The 23,230-nt window shown below is 36.1% G+C and overlaps 1 protein-coding gene and 1 non-coding gene across 4 annotated transcripts in view; both read right to left on the reverse strand.

Moving 5' to 3' along the window:
- The window catches only part of Wdr81 (WD repeat domain 81), a 236,664-nt gene that overhangs the window by 165,873 nt on the left and 47,561 nt on the right, over positions 1–23,230 (reverse strand). For all 3 annotated transcript variants that reach the window (XR_015038979.1, XM_085809249.1, XM_085809250.1), the window contains exon 3: positions 8,547–8,703. Coding sequence is in view for 2 of the 3 variants with exons in the window: in XM_085809249.1 (XP_085665375.1) it covers positions 8,547–8,703 (157 nt within the window). In the remaining variant the exon portion in view is untranslated. The remainder of the gene's footprint in view (positions 1–8,546; positions 8,704–23,230) is intronic.
- LOC118204029 (U6 spliceosomal RNA) lies at positions 7,253–7,359 on the reverse strand. The gene has a single exon (XR_004760715.1). It is a non-coding gene; the product is annotated as a U6 spliceosomal RNA (small nuclear RNA).

Genomic DNA, 23,230 nt, shown 5'->3' on the forward strand with positions numbered 1-23,230 from the left:
TTAGCTTATGCTTTAAGAACGGCAAATCACGATACTACGGGAAAAACCCCAGCAGAATTATTTTTAGGACGAAAGTTAATTACGCCATTAGATAAATTATTCTTTGTGCAACAAAGAGAGCAAGAATTTAAACAGAAAGACGTGCAAACACTTATTGACCAGGCGGTTAAAAGCTCGGATACGGCAAGAAATAGACAAAAGTTATATTATGATAGAAAACGCCGTGAAGCAGATTTTAAAGTTGGGGATAAAGTGTTGAAGCGGAAATTTTCTTTATCAAGTGCCCCAAACAATTTTACTGCAAAGTTAGCTCCGAAATTTGAAGGCCCCTATGTAATTCAGGAAATCAAGGGAGTCGTATTGTACCTTAAGAACGAGAGATGGGAAATCTGAAAAGCAAGTCCCGACCAGGTGAAAAAATATTATAATCAAAATGATTTTGAAATCCTTAAAAGTTTCTTGCAGGACTCAAGCGTAAAAGAAGTAGAACGTCCAGAAGTAACGTCACCCGTTCCACCACCCAAGAAGCGGAGAACTGAAGAGAAACCTAGCCCTTCTACAACCCATGCGACGGTACCGAAAAGAAGAAACGAAAACTTTCAGACTCCAGCATTTAAGAAATACAAGAAAGCAAAGCCGCCGTGTAAAGAAACCTTGGTAAAGAGGAAAACACCGCTTAGAACGTATCGCAGTAGAAATTCTACATCGAGGAGAATGCTTCCGGGGCCAGAGAGTCAGGTGCAAACAAGGCCGCCGTTCCCGAGAACGAAAAGACAACAGGAGGAACGAAAAGACCACCACCAACAGAAGAAATTCAAGTATGATTCCAGGCCGGAGGACGCCAAGACCAGCCGTCCAGGGGAAAAACGGAAAAGACAGCAACCCGACGACTACCACTCCAAGAGGCCAGCATGCAGAGGGCGAAAAAGAAAAAGCAACGTGGACGACACTAGAGAGAAGACTGACGTCGATGAAACCTATAACGTGGGAGCAGTTCTGCCAGAATAGGATGTCGGAGTTCCAATCATCGAAAACTCAAAGATAAGTTAAAATCTTCTATAAAATTTTTTTCTTTTGTTCCGAAATGTTATGCGTAAATACGAAGTTCTATGTTTTGACGGAAGTCAATGTGTCTCGGTTGAGACTTAGTTTTGTTTTACTTTATTTAGCTAAGGCAAAAGTATTATTTTCTTTAAGTATAAAATCTAAGAACAAGCAGTTTTTGTTGGTCGAAAGACTAATTCTGTTATGTTAAACCCAAAATTTGGCCGAAGATAAAAATAACTTCGTATTCTTGTATTAATAAGAACTTTAGTTTCAGTGCCGCCAGCTTGGCGAAGAATGAGTAAAGTAAAAATTTATTTTTCTCTTATTCATTTTATGGTAAATTGTAAAAATCATATGTATTAGAATTTTGTAAATATACGTAAATACTTGAAAGTTAAGTAAAAGTAGAATTTAGTCTAGAAGCATAAAATTTTAGATGCTAAAAGTAAATGCTCAAAAGCAATGAATTCAAATTTAAGTATTAAATTGTAGATAAAATCATGCTTTAGAGCGAAAGCCTGCATGTCTAAAGATGAATGAAGGGGAAGTTAGAATGAATGTGTTTTGTAGGGTTCTCCACCTACACTTGAATTTTAAGAATGCTAAAGTAGCTCATCGAGTGTTAGAATGTCGAGTAAGGTGTGTCTATTTGGTCGTTGAATTCTAACAAATCATTGTGGTTAGGGGAAGTGTTTCAATACTAAAACACGAATATTCCCGTTTGACACCACACATGGTGGAGAGCCAGGATAAAGTTAAATTCATGTTTGAATACTTGAATGAATGTGAATTAAGCAGTAACTAAGGAAAATAAATCGTTCAAAAACAAAAGCTTATTCAGTGTCAAGAAAGTGTAAATTATAATGTATTTAGAAAGATATTGATACTTATTCCTTCCAGATGCTGGAAGGAAGAGAACAGATTGATTGCCAAAGTCCAGGAAAAGTTGCTGTAAGAAGAGAAAATTAAATAAGTATCTAGAGAAATTTATTCTACCTTTTGTGAGATAACAGATTTTTTTTTTTTATGTAAACGAGGCTCTTAAAATTTAGTTCAGAATTGTGGAAACTTTTCAACAGGTCGTTCCCAGGACCTGCTTCCAAGTTTACCAAATTCTGGCAGCGGCAAATGTAGGGTTTATATTTATTTTAAGTTTAAACTATCTTTCCTGTCAAGCCTTACTTTCCCCTGGAATTGCCAATGCCAGAGTATGTAAATTTTAGTAGAATGCGCAAAGTATTCAAATTGTCAGCGGAAGTAATTTGAGTTAAATAGAAGGGAAACGAGTTCGAAAGTGTGCTTTCTTGCTTCACGAGCGTGGAGGTGGCTAGGTAGAATTTGAAGAACCACGCGTTTCGGCTTGTGGGCTTGGCTAGGCAGATAGTTGAATCTTTCAACTTAATATTCAGAAGTTTGCTGAATTATCAGCGGTATTTTAGAACGCGGTGAGGTTAGTTACGTTTAGAGAGCCTCGTAGTTAGTCACTTGTTATTATCTCTTTTCAGTTTCTTATTTTTATTTTACCGCCGGGTCGGCGTAGTTTGTGAGCGTCAAGAGCACGCATTTGTAATTTCTAAAGTTGAATAAAAAGGGATTTAAACCCTTCTCAAGACTTTGGGTCTACTTTCCAGTTCTTAGCAGTCATCACTATTGTTGCGTGCAGGTTGGAAGCGCGCAGCGTTACAGGCTTAAAAAGAAGATGCAAAACAAGCAAGTTGTTTTGCATACTGCATTACCTTTTTCTGCGTTGAGTCCGTTGCCCACCGTACTTGAAAAATTCGGCCAAGATTTCAGGTTTTTTTTCCCCTTTTTGAATTGCTGCTTTCAGTGAATGTAAGTGAATAAAAGCAATTTAATATGCATTTGTGGCGTACCACCGAAATATCGGTCGCCTACCACCTAGTGGCATGCATACCATAGGTTTACCATACCTGTACTAAACTGAGAAACGAGTTATCGCTCTAGTCTAACTCAAAATGACAAAGTCTTACGAAGGTTAAAATAGCCTTTTTATTAACTCTTGAAATTCAACAGAAGGCACTACTTATGCTACAGAATGATACTCTGCCACCTGCGGGCATTTAAAAATAACACATCTCAAATTCAAATTTAAGTAATATAGTCGGAGACTAAACACAAAATATTTTACTTAAACTGGCTCAAGTAATTAACAGCACGCTTTTAAAGATGGCTAACAAAACGGCTAAAGCCGGATAAATTTCGTCAGAGCTGGCGATATGGCGTATACTATAAGGGAGGTTATCAAAAGCTTCAACTCCAAATTGAAATGCTCGGCTTAAATAAATACTCTACAACTAATCTGTATTCTGGTTAGGACAATGGAAAGAAAATATTATAGTAAAGTTTTAGACCATAATAATTGGTTTATTACATAAAATCCTACATGGTATTCCCATCTTTAGCGCGATATATAATTCTCCCAACAATAGCATTACAGAAGACATTTATCCTTTGTAATCTCACATAACTCTTCTGTCGGGTTAATCTTATGATGCGAAGCATGCAGAATGAGGAAATAAAAGCATTAACTCAAATGGAAAAGATTTTCATGATTGAATTCTAAATCATCCGGTAGCACTATATGTACATGAAGATACCACCCATAAGTCTAATTGCTTCCGCAGACATCCTGACATTTTGAATCTCATAATTTCCATTGTTTTTCTTCCCATTGCATTCAAGCGCAACTTTTATCAGACTTTTTTCAGGTTTTAGTACCCCTCAGAGTCCCCAGGTCATGTGCTATGAACACAAAACATTTTACTGATTGCAGACGTTTTCACAATTTGCTGCATATGAATTCCCCAAATCTCCAACAACTTGGCATGCCCAATCAAATCGACCTTACTGTCAGCTCAATCACGAAAATTATCAAAAAAGTATACAATATTGATACGAACACAGTCACCTCTCGCCATAAATTTATAAAATATCTAAATTAAATCGTTACCTTAATCAGAGAGAGAAATCATCTCCAGAGGCACTGGTAAAACCTTGGGACCCAGATAAAAAAGAAATAAAAAGGAAGGGAAGTCACATGACTTAAGAAGTTAATTAAGCTTCCTATTAGTAAGCACATGAAAGAATGCTAGCTCAGGAAGCATATTATTCGCAAGGCACAGGACACAGGAATTGAAAACCTTTTACTTTTCCGTAATAGCTTCTCTCTTAAAATTCTTCGAGTTACAGAAAAATACAATTTCACATATAATTACTAAAATCATCTATCTGTGAATAAATTCGAGGTAATATATAATAATTATTTATTATAATATAATTATTATTATAATCAATAATAATTTATTATCGTATTATTAAGAAATTTATTTTTAAGGATATATTATATATATATTTATTTTTAAGGATATATCCATACATTTTAGCTGAAAGATAAAAAAGATATATAATTATTAACTACAGTATAAGTATAGTAATTATTAATTATCGAAGAATCATTACAATCAATTATAATTATTATTATATTAGAATTCTTTGTAATGATTCATTACAAATTATCATTATTAATTCACAATAATAAAAATTATACAATAAAATATAATAATTACTATACAATAATAGATATTTATTGCACGTTATCATAAAATTAAGTTTGCAAAGAATTAAGCTTTTTATCAATAAACAAATAAATAAATAAATGTACAAAATTAAACACAACACAACCAAACAGTTATTTACAAATGATAATCAACATCATGTTATCTTAGATTACTTAAAATTAACTTTTTGCTTCCTTGAACAAAATGAAAATAAATAGGGGGAAAAAAACGGAAAAAATCTTTACTACATGATTCATGTACATCCAACCTATTTCGTGAATAAATCGCACCAAATGGTACATGCGTTTTTGGTACTTTACAGTCGTGGTTAAACTGTAATTGACTAACTGCTTATAAAGCAATTCGAAGTTCTTGATATTACACTTCGAGGGTTATTCGGATCTTTTGCGACCTCCATTTGTGTTTGCTCCCCATCGAGTTTACTAATTAACCACCACTTTTGTCTTTCACTTACATTATGCCTTTCAGTCAAAACTAATGAATCCTAATCACTCTAAGAAACCACATTAAATTTAAACACCACTAGACACTCAAATTTCAATATGCGTACACATTATCAGTTGCTTAACTTACATATTTCATATGCTAATGCAGGAGCAGGAGCAGATGTTCAATTTGGCATTCACTTGAAAAAAGAAATAATAATAATTGCATAACTGGACATGCAATTATTTGAAACTTTGAAAAACTTTAACCAATAAGCATATTTTTTTTTTTTTTTTAGTTTATATTTTCGAAAGCAACTTTCCACATAACATTTCATTTACAGCTAGTTGTAACCATAACAGCCAAGTATGGTTTTTACAATATGCAATTTTCCTAATACGTCTGTAAAACAAATAAAACATTATGAATTTTGTTACGAAGTTAAACTGTTTATTTGTTAACTGCAAGAAAAAAACGCATATGTTTGCAAACTTGAAGTCTCAAACAAATTATTTGATTGTTTATACACATTCTGCTGAATGAGCAAGTGGCATCTGAAAGACAGCTTTTGAGTTATGGTTACATATTTAAAGACGTTCATTACAGTTTTCTTTTCAAAAGTTTCAACTAGCCACCAGAGACTTAATTTTTTTTATTTAAATATTCTTATTTAAATATTTTTTATTTAAATTTCTTTTGAAATATAGCACATTAAATTTCATTTTTTATAGGTAGCAATACAAAAACTACATAAATAAATTATATCAAAGCATCAACTGAGTAAATTTTCTTCCCTGTGAGCTACAAATGAAGCTAAAAATTATATTTTTAAGACATGACAGAAATATTTCAAACAGTGGCAAACTGTCTTCAACTCTCTTTAAAACTATATTATTCTTATGGCAGGTCCAGATCAGTTTTAGATCTCTTTGACGATCCCATACATACCTGATATTATTAAAAAGTAAACTTAAGACCCAGTAAATACAGATATGATATTTTAAAAGTATAAAGAAAAAGAGTGTCTGTACATAAAATTACTGGCAGACACTTCCAAGACTTTTGCTCACAGCACTAGACTGCACTGTAATTAAAAATCTGAAAATAAATGCCAAGATATTTCCATTAAGAGAACATTATAAAGTAAGATAAACTAATTTTGAGCAATCAACAGAATTTCAGTCATCAGTAAAAATTGACGCATAAAAATTTTAGTCAGAAAAGAAAATTTCATCACACATTTTGGTATGATTTAAAACTTTACAATCATTGAAAAGGTTTTATATAACCCAAATTAAAGGAGCTTAAATGCCGAGATAAGTTACTGAAAGAGGAACTTTCACACTAAATGAGAGCAGCCTAACAGAAACTATGTTGCTCTTCAGAATTCAAACTACTTCTGTCAAACTGAATAATATGAAGTTCGGAAACTACTCTCTGTTCGACCTATGGGAAGGCTATATGCAGTTCATATAAAAATTCCTTTAAGAAATAAATTTAAAAATAATAAATTATTCAAAATAAAAAACTATGATATGACTTTGGTACAAGGTATGCAACACCAGATTTAATACAATTCAATGTTGATGCTGTACGCGTGGCATATACACTGAAGAGCGAAAATATTATAACAACCTACTCAATGTTGCGCGATCTTTGGCCAGCAAAACAGCTGCAACTCACCTTGGCATGGATGCCACATGTTCTTGGTAGATGGCTGGAGACAGGTAGTAACAAATGTAAGCAGCGGTTACGCAACGTGAAGAAATTATGACATGGCGGTGTTTGCGCTTTGAGATGCCTCTGATTGACATTCCAAATGCTCTCTGCCGGGTTAAGATCCGGCGAGGGTGGGGTGAGTGAGTGAGTGATTATGGCGCAAAAACCAGAGATGATTATGACGCGCCAAACAAAAGATGAGATGATTACAATTGATGACATTAAAATTCAAATAATAAAAACAAGTAGATAAGTGTACCAAATCCAGTGTATCAAATCATATAAACACAAGTTAAAAGTACATATTAAAATTCAAGACACAGTCTTCAAAACAAATTACATTTGGCAATAAAAGCCAATCTCTTTTAAATAATAAAATAAATTAGAATTGACCTCTCTTCCGATTAAACGGTCGAGAGGTAAGTCACAGCTATTAAAATATTTCTGGCGAAGATTATTAAAAAAATGTGGAACGCTTCACGATTTTGCGTGTCATCCTTGCGCAGGGGCCATGCTAATCTTCTCTGTATCGTTCCAATTTTAGTATATGTACTGCCGAAGCAAGTACCCGGCGAGGGTGGCCAGAAAATTAATTGAAATTCATCCTTATGCTCCTCGAACCACTCCAACACAATTCGAACCTTGTGACATGGGGCGTTGTCCTGCTGGCAAATTCCATTTCCAGTTGGAAAGACAGACGCCATGTAAGGGAGCAAATGATCCGTAATTATATTCAGATAGTCAACAGCTTTCATAGTCTGTTCTGCCACAACTAAGAGTCACACAGCCGCCCATGAGAGCGTCCCCCTAAGCATAATACCACCACTACTAGCCTGTGTATGACCTGCTGTACGGGAAGGTGCAATTGTATGCCTGAAAGACAGCATACCCTCACACGACCATCGACATGATGAACGAGAAATTGTGATTCATCCGACCAAGCAAATGTCTTCCACTTATACATGGTCCAGTCTCGATGTTCCCCGGCCGACTGTAGGCGCACTTGACAATGATGCTTGGTCAACAGAGGCACACAAGAGGGACGTCTGCTGCGCCGTTCCATATCCAACAGTGTCTGCTGAACTGTGTTCCAGAACACTTGGACCTGCATTGCATTGGGCTGTCAGTTGAGCCACTGTCTGGCGCCGATTTTGCTGTACCAAGCGGGACAGTCTCCAACGTTCTTAACACCTTAACGTTTATTGCTGGTTTTACCGTCACTTATCCATTTTGCATAAACACTAACAACGGCAGTTCATCAACGTACTACCAGTCGTGTAGTCTCGAGGATATTCGTTCCGAGTCTTCGGGCCCTTACAATCTGCCCTCTATAAAATTCGTTTAGATCAGCAGCCTTTCACTCGCAAAACTAAGAGCAAGAATGATTCCTGAGCCTCTCCCGCAGCAGTTACAATTCCCACCTGGTCACGTGCCTTCCAAGTCATCCAGACGAGTTCATTGAAAAATGATTTGGGGATGGTCATAATTTTTTGGATCGTCAGTTTAGTTAAGTTCGGGGACAACAGAAAATTTCGCTCCCTCCTGTTTGCCAGGCATGGAAAACATTTAATTCTAAAATTTCGTACTATTAATTTGGCGCCCTCTGGATGCTGCGGCCAGGGACATATTCCCCCATTGCCTCCTCTAGCTAAGCCATGCATAAATCATATATATTATTTTATTCTGAACCATATAGATTTTAAAAATTCATTTTTATACCAAAAAAAAACTTATACTGGCATATTGTTAACAAACCTGTTTATGCTTGCTCCTCTTTGGAATATCACCAGCATTATATTTTCTCCAAGCCTGTTCCCATAAATTTTTATAATTTGTCTTCGTAATATAGTCAATAAGCTGCGCATACGTGATGTGATTTGATGTAAATGAATTCTCAAGTTGCTTTGAAAACCTAGAAGAAATTCTTACAATGAAATGCTACAATATGACACATAAATATCTTATGGAACAAAATATTAAATATATCAGTTGCACATCTAGTTGACAAAATAATTATGCACATAATACTAAAAGTATTTACATGATTTTAGAACAACATACTTTAAAAAATTATAATTTGGATGCATTCAAACATCAGCAATTCTGAGATGCTTGAATAACATTTTAGTAGCTTTAGAAAATATAGTGCCTGTTCAAAACAAAGAAACACAATGGAATGCTGAAACATGGTATATAAATATACTATAGAACAAAATACAACATTGTAAGGATCTTAAGTTTTACTAACGTTTATTTTATTTTAAATCTTTACTATCACTTCTTATTTTCTACTTCCGGCCAGAATTATAAGCGTTAAGGTTTTTATGCAAAGTTTGTCTGGCGAACGCCAAGTATTTAAGTTGTGGCTTTTTGCCAAGCGAGAGAGAGGAAGCAGTGAGTTGAAGCAGGCCGCTTACCTTAGAAGTTACGCAGTTGCTTGTTGCCTTCCAGGCCAGAGGTTTTAATCCTCTTGATAAATTTTAAACGTATTGTAGTGTTCACAGTTCTCTGTACTACATACGCTTCCTGTTAATATAAGGCCAATCTTCCACGTTTATTATTCTAAAGTTAAATTAGAGTTTAGTTTTATTTTTATACTTTTACGTTAGACCCCGAGTAGCGGGTCTGTGTATTCCGAAGTACGGAAGTTTTTGTAAATAGAGAAAAATAAAGGGTTTTGTATACCCTTCTTGTGTATCCTGTCTACTTCCCACAATTAGTGAACATAGCTTTAGTAAGCTCTCTGTTCCGAGTCAGGTCCTTGCATGTTCCCGAAGAAGGTTAGAAGGAACATTGAACCTGATAGTGGCGCCCAACGAAAAAGAATAACCATGGCCGAGTTTCAAGAAGAACCTGTGCTGCCTGCAGAAACGGCTCAAAATCCAGAAATGCCAGCTGCCGCCCTGGAAGGATTTGGTTACATTGTCCAGACCATGCGCGCTTCGATGAAACCAGAAGCAACATTTAATGGAAACTCACCGGTAACCAGTTTTTTGGAAAAATTGGATGACCACTTCATGCTCTACCCCGTGCACGAGTTTCAAAAAGTTACCTTAGCTACCAGCGCTTTGAGGGGCCAAGCGCTTAACTGGTTCAAATGTATAGGCAGAAGTCTCTTGGGGCAAGCAGGAAGTCCCACCTATACTTACGAAAATTTCAAGACTGCCCTACTAAAAGCCTTCCCTGTTGTAAGGGATCGTGCGAAATTAGAAACGGAACTTTTTAGTATATATCAACAAAGAATCGAAAACCTCTCAAGCTATATTTTAAGAAAAATTCACGTCTTCAAACTCTTGTATGGAAACCGTCCGGATCCTGAAATAATTCAAGTGATTTTGCCGAGGTTACTGCCCCAAGTGCAAGACTTTATTGAATTAAGAAATCCGACTACACTGGAAAAGTTATTTGAGCTAGCAATCCAGTTTGAAAGTAGAAGAACGGCGGACATCGAAAGAAGACGCCAATATCAACAGCGAAACCAATTTGGTACGCCAAGACTACAGCAAACTCAAGCACACGGCTACGGAAGCAAAGCGAATCAGTGGGCAAGGAAACCCGAGCATTCAAAAACAGCCGGCGAACGTCGACAGTTCAATAGCAAGCCAGGAAAAAAGTCTCAAGGCCAGGGGAAAAAGAAGGAAAGCACGGAAATGAAAAATAATTTAAACTAAAACGGATTTCTGCTGACGAGAGGGTGCGGAAATCCGAAGGCCACGAAAACCCCTCTTCCTTTAAGTTAAATACAGTAATGGTGAAAAATTTGACTCTTCCGAAGATTGAAGTGTTGGTGAATAATTTCCCAGCCACCGCACTCCTGGATACAGGCGCGCAGTGTTCCTGTGTTGCAGAAGATTTTTTTTAGGAAGTATTTTCGGAAATACCGCATATATAATTCGGATAATACGACAGTGTTAGCGGCGCAAGGAGAACTATGTAAGTGTATAGGTAAAGTACCGCTATATGTCCGTATCAAGGACGAACAAGTAGAGGTGATGTTTTTTATAGTAAAGAATCTGCAAGCACATATAATCTTAGGGATAGATTTTCTTTCAGACGCACAAGCAACACTAGATTTTAATGAAGCGTCCCTTAAGCTGACAATGAAACCAGTTCGTACTGAAAAGGCTGAACTGCCGATGTTAAAACTTGACCACCTCCCTAATGACGAGCAAGGAAGAATCCGACAAGTGGTAAGTGAATTTGCTTCGTTATTTGGTGATATTCCAGGATTTACTCAGGTTACTAACCATAGTATTGACACCGGAGATGCAATGCCAGTTCGTCAAAAACCATACCGGTATGATAAGAATAAGGAAAAAATTATAGAATGGCATATTACCGATATGTTACGTAAAAAGATCATAACGCCCATCTCAAGTAGTTATGCTAGCCCGGTGGTTTTATGTAAGAAAAATAATTACTATCCTTTGACGCATCCAAAAAGGTGGAGATTCGCTATCAATTACCGTAAATTAAACTCCATAACTAAATATCCGGTATATCCGTTACCGATCATTGAAGAAATTCTAAGGAACATAAAATCAACCAAATTTATGACGACTTTAGACTTAACGACTGGTTATTTTCAAATAGGGGTTAGGCCTGAAGACGTGCCTAAGACTGCTTTTATAACCAAGTCTGGCACTTATGCATTTTTGCGTATGTCGTTTGGCCTTTCAGGGGCCCCGGCAACATTTCAGCGATGCATGGACATTGTGTTAAGACCTGTTCTTGGAAAGTCCACATTTATCTATTTAGACGATATCATTATTACTAGTGATAATCTCGACCAACATGTACAGGATTTAAGACAGGTGTTTTCTTTATTAAATGAGGCCGGTCTAAAAGTTAATATCGAAAAGTGCAAATTTGCAGCCCCTGAATTAAAATATTTAGGTTACAAAATATCTCAAAAAGGAATCGAGACAGACGAATCAAAAATAATTGCTGTACAAAAGTATCCGACTCCAACCACGGCGAAGAAGCTCTCTTCTTTTCTAGGACTTTGTTCATATTATAGGTCCTTTATAAAAAATTTTGCAGCTATTGCTGAACCATTGTTAAAATTAAAAAGGAAAAAGGCAAGATTCTCGTGGACGGCCGAAGCCAATAGTGCTTTCGAAAAATTAAAACAAGCATTAACGCAAGCCCCTGTGTTGAAATTTCCTGAAAAGGATGAGAATTTAGAAATTTCAGCGGATGCTTCGGATTATGCGGTAGGAGCGGTACTTTCGCAAAATCAGCAGCCCGTGGCATTTTTTAGCCGAACTTTAAATCAAACACAAAGAAACTATTCCGCGACCGAGAGAGAGGCACTTGCAGTTCTGTTAGCAGTGCAAAAGTTCCGAGTCTATTTTGGAAAGGCGCCGATAACAGTGTACTCTGATCATGCGGCGGTAACTAGATTGTACTCAGGGAAAAATTTATCCCCAAGGTTAATAAGATGGGCACTCAAGCTGCAAGAATATAATCTGGTAATCAAGCATACCCCCGGAAAGGAAAATATCGTAGCAGATGCCCTATCAAGAATTAAAATAGACGAACAAGGTAATACCGTAAAGGTGGCAATGCTTACAGCATGTACAATAAATTCCCGAGAAACTGTAATAACTGAACTGGGTAAGGATCCTGAGTTTGGAAGCATTTATGAGTATTTGAAGGATCCTGAAAATTTTAGCCACCAAGATATTGTGGCGATAAGAAATAGGGCGGCCCATTACGAACTAATAGATGGTCTATTATTTTATACAAAAACTACGAATTCCAACAACGAATTTCGACCTGTTTTCCCAGCTAGTCTTAGATTAAATATCCTGCAGGAGCTCCATGACAGCCCTTTAGCTTCTCATGCTGGTATTCGAAAAACTATCCAACGCGTACGCGAGGCAGTCTACTTTCCTGAACTGCAAAAGTTAACAAGGGCGTATGTCCAGTCCTGACCAACATGTCAAGCCGTTAATTATATTAATTTCAGCCCGGCCGGGTTTCTAAATAGTATTAAATCCGAATTTCCAAATGAAATAATTGGCATCGATTTATTGGGCCCTTTCCCAAAAAGTCAGTTAAATAAAAGTCGCTATCTCCTTGTTATGGTTGATCATTTTAGTAAATGGACCGAAATTGTTCCCTTAAAACGAGCCTCCGCGAAATTAGTTACTGATTTTATTTTAAATAAGTATATTTTAAAATACGGGGCGCCCCTAAAAGTTATATCGGATAATGGTCCTCAATTTGTAAGTAATATATTTGAAGACATGTGCCAAAAACTGGGCATACGTCATTTAAAAATGGTCCCGTATCGGCCGCAATCAAATATAGCGGAACGGGTCAATAGAAATATAGTGAAAATTATCCGTAGTTATGTTAAAAATTTTCATAAAAGCTGGGATAACTATGTCAATGAATTTGCTTTCGCCCTTAGGACCGCAAAACATGATACAACGGGCAAAACTCCTGCTGAGTTATTTCTAGGCAGAAAGATTATAACGCCGTTAGATAAGTTATTTTATGTGCAACAAAGAGCCCCAGAATTTAAAATGGGTGATACAGAAAAACTAATTAAGGAAGCAAAGAAGAATACGGAAGTAGCACAAAGAAAACAGAAGCTCTATTATGATTTGAAACGACGGGGAGTAACTTATAAAGTAGGGGATGAAGTTTTAAAAATTAAGCATTCACTTTCTTCAGCACCAGAAGATAAGACTGCCAAATTTTTTCCACGATTTGAAGGACCATATGTTATAGAAAAAATAACTCACGCTGTAGTAGTGTTAAAAGCCAGAAATGGTGAAACCTGCTCCGCAAACATTGATCAAATCAAACCCTACTTCGATCGTAATAAAATGCAAATATTTTCAGATCTTTTGCAGGATCCGGCACGGCAGACACCGCAGGCACAAGCTCCAGAGGTGGAAAAACGACAAGTACAAGGGCAAGCCAGTAAGAGGCAGGAGCAAGTGAAAAGAAAATTTCCCCGCGGAAAAATTGAAGGGAGCAAGAAAAAGAAGCCGTTCCACCGTCCAGAGAAGAGAGTTCACGAACACCCCCAGAATGAAGAAGGGAGAAGGACGACGTATGTGAAGAGGACCAGGAGAAATGACGGCAACTATAACCCGGCTCTAAAACGGAAGATCTACTCATCCGACAGGACTCTCCGCAGTAAATGTAGCCGAACTGCGGAAGGGCCATCAGCGGCGGAGGAAAAGTTACAAGGAAAATTTGAACGGCCAGCAACGAGGTCCAAGCAGGAACACGACAGAAGTTTCCCGGTTCCGCCAAGACCAGCTGCCATCAAACGGCCAAGACCACAAACAGAGGAGAAGAAGAAGGTATTCAAGGGTGACCGAACTGGTGAAAAAAGGAAGCTTCCAGAGGAAGGCACTGAAGGGAGAGCCCGTACAAGAAGGAGGATAAATCAAACTACTATCTGCAATACCTTTAAAGACTGAGCCCAGAAAAGGATGTCCGAATATCACAAAGATAAGTAAAATTTTATGTTACTTTGCAAACTTAAGTTAATCTTTCATTCTTACTGCAAGTGGCAGATTTCAAGTTTTACCTCATGCGAGGTCTACCTTTATCGCCAAAAGGGCGAGAAATCAGTTGTTACCGATTTTGATATTATGTTTTTCAATTAGTCGCGCGTAAAACTAAAGTTGATGTATAATAGCGTTGTGTAAAGACTTAAATATTGTAAAAAGTTATTGTATAAATTTTATTTAAAACATTCTAGCAAGAAAGAAGTTTAGTCTGAAAGACTTTTTGAAATGTAGTATTTCAATGTAGAATGAATTGGCACTTGCTTTGAAAAGAATAGAAGTTAACAATGTACTACTAATGTATGTTTTCAAATGTGTAAAATTAACGGCATGTTGATATGTTCTTATATACAATGTGAACTGTTATTTTAAATGTTAAGAAATACCGTGATATGGTAAAAGTGAATGTTAATTTTTTTTTATTCGTGTGACTGTAAAAAGACTAAAGCATGGCGAATATGTGTTAAAGGTTGAATGATGTAGTTAGGCTCTCTGACGCTACACTTTAGAGTTAGCCACTTTTAGAATAGTACCTCAGGGTTTAGAGTTGAAATTAGGGTGTGTTAAGAGGTCTTGTTATGTTGAATTTTAACACGTTAGTGTTTTGATTGTAGGAGGAAGTGTGGAACACGTAGACAGAAACACATTCGTGTTTGGTGTTCTTTTACAACACATGTCAGAGAGCACGGGGAGAGATAATTAAAATAGTCATGAATGAAATAAGAATGTTAAGTGAAATATAATTATACATGTTACTTGCCATTTCATTGTGTAACATTTCATTAAACTAGTTTTCCTTCCAGATCTCTGGAAGGAACCAGATTTGAATAAGAGCTCCTGTTTGGATGCAGTACAGATGAAAAAAAATTTGTGTATCCTGGGAGCTGCTATTGTAAAATCAAATTTCTTTCTTTTAAATTTTTAGTTTCTAGCGAAAAATATTTGTAAAAGATTGGCCTCGCGTTAGATTCTAGAGCTAAAAGTTTTCAACAAGGTCGTTTTAGACCTCAGTTTCAAACTAATTAACTCCGGCGGGAAGTATGTAAGGATCTTAAGTTTTACTAACGTTTATTTTATTTTAAATCTTTACTATCACTTCTTATTTTCTACTTCCGGCCAGAATTATAAGCGTTAAGGTTTTTATGCAAAGTTTGTCTGGCGAACGCCAAGTATTTAAGCTGTGGCTTTTTGCCAAGCGAGAGAGAGGAAGCAGTGAGATGAAGCAGGCCGCTTACCTTAGAAGTTACGCAGTTGCTTGTTGCCTTCCAGGCCAGAGGTTTTAATCCTCTTGATAAATTTTAAACGTATTGTAGTGTTCACAGTTCTCTGTACTACATACGCTTCCTGTTAATATAAGGCCAATCTTCCACGTTTATTATTCTAAAGTTAAATTAGAGTTTAGTTTTATTTTTATATTTTTACGTTATACCCCGAGTAGCGGGTCTGTGTATTCCGAAGTACGGAAGTTTTTGTAAATAGAGAAAAATAAAGGGTTTTGTATACCCTTCTTGTGTATCCTGTCTACTTCCCACAATTAGTGAACATAGCTTTAGTAAGCTCTCTGTTCCGAGTCAGGTCCTTGCATGTTCCCGAAGAACGTTAGAAGGAACATTGAACCTGATAAGATGTCGCAGAGCTACACAGCAAGTTGACAAAACAATTACGCACATAACACCCAAAAAATATTTACAGAATTTTAGAACCACAGATATAGAAAATTACAATACGGATGCATTCAAACAGCAGCAATTTTGAGATCCTTGAATAATATTTTTAGTAGCTGTAGAAGATACAGTGGCTATTCAAAACAAAGGAAATACTAGGCTTAAAAAATTATACTTTATTTCTATCGATTGCAGAGTAACCTGTAATGGAAGCCATTACTTCTTTTGCGTGATTATTTTAAATACATTCTCAAAATTGTGTACAACTGAAAATTTCAGTTATGATTTGCAAAAATTAGTTCATAGAGAACACAAATACGTGACTTAAGTTCCAAAGAGAACAGACTGTTGGTGTCCGGCTTGTTAAACCTCACTGTAACCACAGTTGTAAAATTAATGAGGATATCGAAAAATACTATTTTTAACTTATAATACCATATACTATTCTTGGCAAAACATCACTTGCTGACACAACTGCGGGAGGAAAACGAAACTCTGGCACAGCCTGAATGTTAAAAAGGACTGTTAAACGAAAAAGAAAAATACTGCGAAGAATGTGACAGCTAAACTTAATAGCAATATACAAAATACAGTTTCGACACATTCGCTGCTACCTCAAGATTTCTTGTTTCATAAAGATATGCAAAATAGAATGCAAATAGAAACTAAAATAGTATTAGGAAAGTAAAACATGAGATGTTGATCAATGTAAACAAGTACTATTTTCAGATGCGTCAACCTTCACATTACTTCCCGTCCCAGGATGAGTTTATACGTGGAAAACACAAGCAAAGGTTTAAGATCCAGACTGTTTGCTTCTTTCAGTAAAACGTAGTAGTGGTTCAGTTATGCTCTGGATAGCTATATCGGGGTTTGAAACAGGTCCAATTACGGCTTTAAATAAAAGAATAAATGTTGTTGAATACATAACCATTTTAAGCGACCATGTCAACTCAGTGCTCAGATACTGGTTTCCATGCATCTTTCAAGATGATAATGCCCTATTCACCAAACTGTTCAGTCGTAGTTTGAAGAATGTAGAGATGAAGTTGCACTTCTTCCCTGGTCTGCATAAACACAAGACTTAAATATTATTATCACCATTCAGAACTCGTATGACTCTATTTCGGAAAAATTTCAAAACAGTTTTGAATGCCAAGGGTATTCCTACAACATATTAGGTACGCAGTTCTTCATATACGTCGGTATACCCTAGAGATCTGTTAATAAAGTACACATTATAAAAAAAAGCAAATAAGATACAATAACACGAATCCCTTTTCATGATGAGTTTTTGGGGGCACGATTTAGAAAGTTTCATTAACCCAAGTTCTATGAACTAAGCCTATGAGCTTAAACATGTGTAGAATTACTCTTGTACCTGGGAACTAAAGTCAAGTTCTGCAGATCTTGCAGAGTTATCGATATGTTTTAAATAGTCATAAAGTCCTGAAGTATGTTTAAAAAAAACCTTTTTTGTTTTAGTCTAAATTGAACACAAAGGCACGAGTTGTGCTACAGACAAAACTACCATTACGGCTATTTAAATTAAGCAATAACAGACAATTAAATTAAAACTCTGATAATTTAGTCTAAGATAACACATGCAATAAAATAAAAAATATGCTGGCTCAAATTATTTTACTGCTGCACAATTTAAAGCATCGGCTAGCGAGAATACCGAGGCCAAATTATTACTTTTGCACAGAGCTGACGAAACTACGTACTAAAAGCACACGCGACTGCCAGAGGCTCTCTCAACTAAGATTAAAAACTTTCAGCTTAAATACATTCAAAGTTAATTTACATTCTGATCAGGAAAACGGAAAGAAGAAATTATAGTAAACATCAAAATTATAATAGCTGGTTAATTAACATAAGATACATTACACATAAGCAAATTTTTGTAAGAAAAGTTAGCTGTCGAATTTTGCTCTTCATAAGATGAATCTAGACTACAAGGAAATGCTATTAGACATTGATTACATGGCAGTTAGGGCTCGCAAATGCATCGAAACGAGTGTAACCACAGACGGAGATGCACCAGAAGCATATCTGAATACTAGAAATAAATTTTATATTATATTCATGGTCATACCGGCAATCTTGAAAGTGATATAAGAAGCAGAAAACAGATGTACAAAACAATCACATACAGATTTTTTATTCTATCGAGGAAAGCTTGAAACCTTCCTTTCATTGATTTCGTATAAATTTTGCAATTATCCAAAACCTTAAAGTGAATATGCATGGGAAGCACGAGCGCACACCAATGAAAAATAAGTATTGAGAAACTGATGTTTACGTTTTCAGGAATGTTTAAGTTCCAATGTGTAAGATGCATACGACCTAGTTTCTTTCAGAAAGTCCCCCACGAAAGCATCCCTTCCCTTAGAGAGATAACCTAGTTTGCTCTGTCATAATCAAATAAATTAAACTATACATGTTCACTTTTTGAATTTCTCAAAACCTCGCCATAAAGCATTAGTCCTACGACACAGCGGGCTTCAGTTCAAATTCTGTTGGCGCACTGTAGAGCAAGAGACTCTAAAACTCAGTACTACTTCAGAAAAGCCTTCCCAAACGGTGCAAGAGTGAGCGCAGGCAATGAAAATTTTGGCACCCCTACACATTGCTAACATAGAATATGACTTAGAAAAAAGGGCGACAGGTCCCTCCTCATCAGGAGAAAGAAATACCTAGAAAGAAGAAAATAAAGGAGAAGGAGTCTCAGAAACACGCGGTCCTTATCAGCACTGCACGTGGTTATAACTGGATTTTTAATCAGAGTTGCACTGGCCGCCTACTTTTACTGAGCCAGGCTATCTGATCAAGCATAAAGGACAAGAAAAATTATCGAATTTAAAATAGGGAGCGAGGGGCAAATGCACCTTCACGCTCAAAATCTGAACTTCAAACAATGGAAAACAACCACTGAACGGATTTTCATACCCTCTGGTAGTACCAAACGCGAGGAGGTAACGCCATCTATCGACAAAAATAACTGAATTAAGATAGTAGAATTTTAAAGGCATTGGGAAGGACTGGATTGGACTTCAAATCATTAACTAAACCTGCCAAATCTTTGTGAATGTAAAAAGCCTCAAGAAAATCCAATTCACCTATGAAAGAAGCCTTTTGGATAATTTTTGCAAACCCAAAGTCAAAATTATGGTTAAATGTCCAACTATGATACGCAATTGAAGACTTGTTAATTTCGCCTTTTCTGACATAAGATTCATAATCCGTGATACGAAACTTCAACGCTCTTTTGGTTTGGCCAATATATCTTAAACCACACTAACACGATATACTATAAATTCCCCAAGAATTCAAGACAGAAACGCAATCTTTTAGAATCGAAGGGTGAATTTTATTAACAGGGAAGAAACCGACTTGAAAATTGAATTTCTGGAGAATCCGTGCAATTTTATAGCTAACAGAAGGATAAAATGGAAGCACGACAAGGTCATTAATGTTATTTCTAACAGTGGAATGTCTTCTTTGATGAGAAACTGAAAGTTTTTTAACGGCTTTATCAATAATCACGGGAGAAAATACACGGTCAATCGCAACTGCTCTCAAATAATTAAGTTCATTGGTAAGCAAAGATTCAGAGGAACAAACTTTAAGCGCGCGGAATACATAATAGTAAAAAGAAGCCATTTTTTGCTTAACAGGGTGGCAGGACTTGGCATGGGGTGGTAAACAAACTGCAAAGGGTTTACGGTACACGGTGGTGCTAAAATCAGTTTCATTGCGGATTATAAGAATATCAAGGAAGGGGAGGGAATTGTTGGATTCAATTTGAAGAGTGAATTGGATGGCTGGATCAATTGATTTCATAATAGAATCTCGGATAAATCCTGTTTATAACCGTCAAAAAGTGCGAAAGTGTCGTCAACATACCGAATCCAAATACGAAAAGATAGTTTATCAAATAATTTTATCTCAAAATAGTGCATATAAATGTCAGCAAGTACCGGACTGAGAGGATTACCCATAGCCAATCCTTCAACTTGACGAAAATATGCATTTTGGAAAACAAAGTGGGTTTGACTCAGAGAAACTTTAGTAAGCGAAACCAACTCATTAATTTCAGTATGTGTGAAGTGAAATTCCCGAAGCCTAGTTTCAAGACAATTTAGTGCTCCTTCGACCGGAACATTAGTAAACAGTGATTTGACATCAAATGAAACCATAATGGAACAAAGTGGAGAAATATTTTTAAGTTTATCAATGACTTCAACAGAATTTTTTACAGTGTGAATATTAATTCAGAAGTCAAACAACAAAAATCAGCGTTATATTTACAAAATTTTCACAGGACTAGTTTCGATGGTTTTACCGAACCACCATCTTCAGCTGCAAAACCGCAAATGAAAAAGATAGGAAATAATGATTAGATAAGATAAGAAAGCCTGGAGAAGAATAAGCAAGTGGCGCCATCTGTTGGCGAAACCAGAACTAAAACATAATTTCTCTAAAAGCTGAAGGCAAATTTGGATTGGAATTAGGATCGTTAACTAGAACAGAAAGATTTTTATGAATGTGAAATGCCTCTAGAAAATCCAGTTCTCCAATGGAAGATGTTTTTTGAATAATTTTAGCAGCAGAAAAATTGAAAGTGTGATTTTCGGACCAACAATGTTGAGCAACAGAAGACTTCTGTGTTTCCTTTTCTCTAACATATGCCTCATGTTCTTTGACGCGAAATTTTAAGGCTCTCTTAGTTTGGCCAATGTAAATTAAACCACACTGGCAAGGAATCCTATAAATACCCCAGGAATTCATATCCGGAATGGGGTCCTTGAGTATAGAAGTCCGAATTTTATTGATGGGAGAACAAACAACCCGAAAGTTAAATTTCTGCGAAATATGTGCAACTTTATAGCTAATTGATGGAAAGAAGGGAATGACAACAGAATTTTTATAATCTCCTAAAATAAGAGTGTGGCTTTTAGTGAGTTGAGATGAGAATTTTTTAACTGCTTGATTAATAATGTTGGGTGAAAAGCCCCTGTCAATAGCTATTGCTTTTAAATAATTTAGTTCTTCATCAAGGGCTAGTTTGGAGGAGCAAACTTGAAGAGGACGGAAAACATAGGAATAAAATGAAGCTAACTTTTGTTTAGTCGGATGACATGATTTAAAGTGTGGTGAAAGGCAAACCGATGAAGGTTTACGGTAATCTGTAGTACTGAAGTTGGATGTGTTACGTGTGACCAGAATGTCGAGAAACGGAAGAGAATTGCAAGTCTCAAGTTCAAAAGTGAACTGAATAGCAGGATCAATAGAATTCATTGTTGAAAGAACTTTATTTAAATCATCTTTATTACCTTCAAACAGGGTAAAAGTATCGTCTACGTAGCGGAACCATGCCGGGAAGTTTAAAGCTTCAAACAATTTTGATTCATAATAATGCATGTAGATATCAGCCAGGATGGGACTGAGGGGGCTTCCCATGGCTAATCCCTCAGTTTGCTTGTAATATTTATTTTGGAAAACAAAAGTTAATAAGTAGTGTGAATATTGTTAGCAAGTAGAGGAGAAAATCTGGAAACTAAATATTTGGCCAAAGGATATGAAGCAGTACCTATGTTGGAAACAATTGGTCGAAAAGGAATACCGGTTTTGTGGACTTTTGGAAGAGCATAAAGCCTAGCGCAATTAGTAATAGGTGGAATAAGTGATTTCTTCAACTGAGTTGGCAGAATGTGGGAAGATTTAATAGCACTTTTAACTTTCGTGAGGTCCGAAGTTGAAGGATCTTTAGGGATCGAGCAGTATGGGCCTTCATTTATCAGTTTAGAGACTCCAGTAATATATGTGTGTTTGTCCATAACAACGATCTGTCCGCCCTTATCAGCTTTAGAGATAATGATATTAGTATCAGAATGAATTTCACGTTAAGATCTCATTTTAATTTTTGCTAAGATTCGAACCCAAAGATTTGTTGTTAAAATTAACGTTATGAGTAATTAGGTGGCGGATTGTATCCTTCTGCGTTTCCAAAATTTTGGAGAATTTAAAGGCCTTTTTCTATAGGGGCGATGATTTGAGGAATTGAAGGTTTAGATGTCTTTGAAAAGTTGAAATTATATTTTAATACTTTTAACTGATCCTCCGAAAGATTCCTATTGGAGATATTAACGATGGGGTTAACGTTTACAGTGGGAAGATCAGCTAGATAGGTGGGACTATCCGACTGGTGTGCGAGTTTAAGGAATTTAGAAAAAAGCACATTTTTAAGCCGTTGACAAACGGTATCGGTTCTAGACCAGGATGTATGTTCAAATGAGGAAAAAATTTTAGTTGAATTAGCAATTTTTAAATGGAGGTAATATAATTCAAATTCAATTTTAGATAAACGTTTTGCGCGTGTCCCTTATTATATGACGAAGAAGTGCCAATTTGAATTTATGCAAAATTTTTGAAACGTGAACGGAAGCTTTAAGGCTACATTTCACATGTATAAATTTGGGAATGATATTTTGATGTTTGCATTTAAGTAGAAACTGTAGATGATTCAAGCATTTCGTACGCTTAAGGCGTAACTTACAAAATCGGTTCCTGTCAGTGGACATATTTTCAAAAGGGTACAAGCAAGAAACAAGTGAACAAAAGAAATATAATTCCGAAAGTCCAAACAAGTAATTACTTATAACATGAAAAAACACCAATAAATAATGAAGACAATTTTCATCAACATATGACAAAAACATTCCAAAAGGAGAGAAACATCCAATACTGAAAACCAATAGCCACGTGGAAAGAAGCAGCGAAAGTCAAAATCGTGCACGTGGTAAACCGATAAAAAGTAGAATTTCCTCGAAAATGCCGGTTGATAGCATAAACCAAATCCGAAAAACTAATAACCACGTGGAAAGAAGTAAATAAAATGGTGCACGTGGTTAAACAATAAACTGTAAAATATTCTCGAAAATGCCGGTTCATAGCACAAACTACACTAGAAGAGAAACACGCTAATGTGACAATCAAAATCGTAAAAACAACCCTGTATATAGCGTAGGTATAATGAATACCTACGCTAAATACAAGGTTATTCATTATACCTACGCTAATACAATCCGCCACCTAATTACTCATAAAGTTAATTTTAACAACAAATCTTTGGGTTCGAATCTTAGCAAAAAGGAAAATGAGATCTTACGTGAAATTCATTCTGATACTAATATCATTATGTCTAAAGCTGATAAGGGCGGACAGATCGTTG

Source organism: Stegodyphus dumicola, chromosome X2 (genome assembly GCF_044657685.1).
Source record: "Stegodyphus dumicola isolate Sdum_Otavi_A_Nest chromosome X2, ASM4465768v1".
Classification (NCBI taxonomy): Eukaryota; Metazoa; Arthropoda; class Arachnida; order Araneae; family Eresidae; genus Stegodyphus; species Stegodyphus dumicola.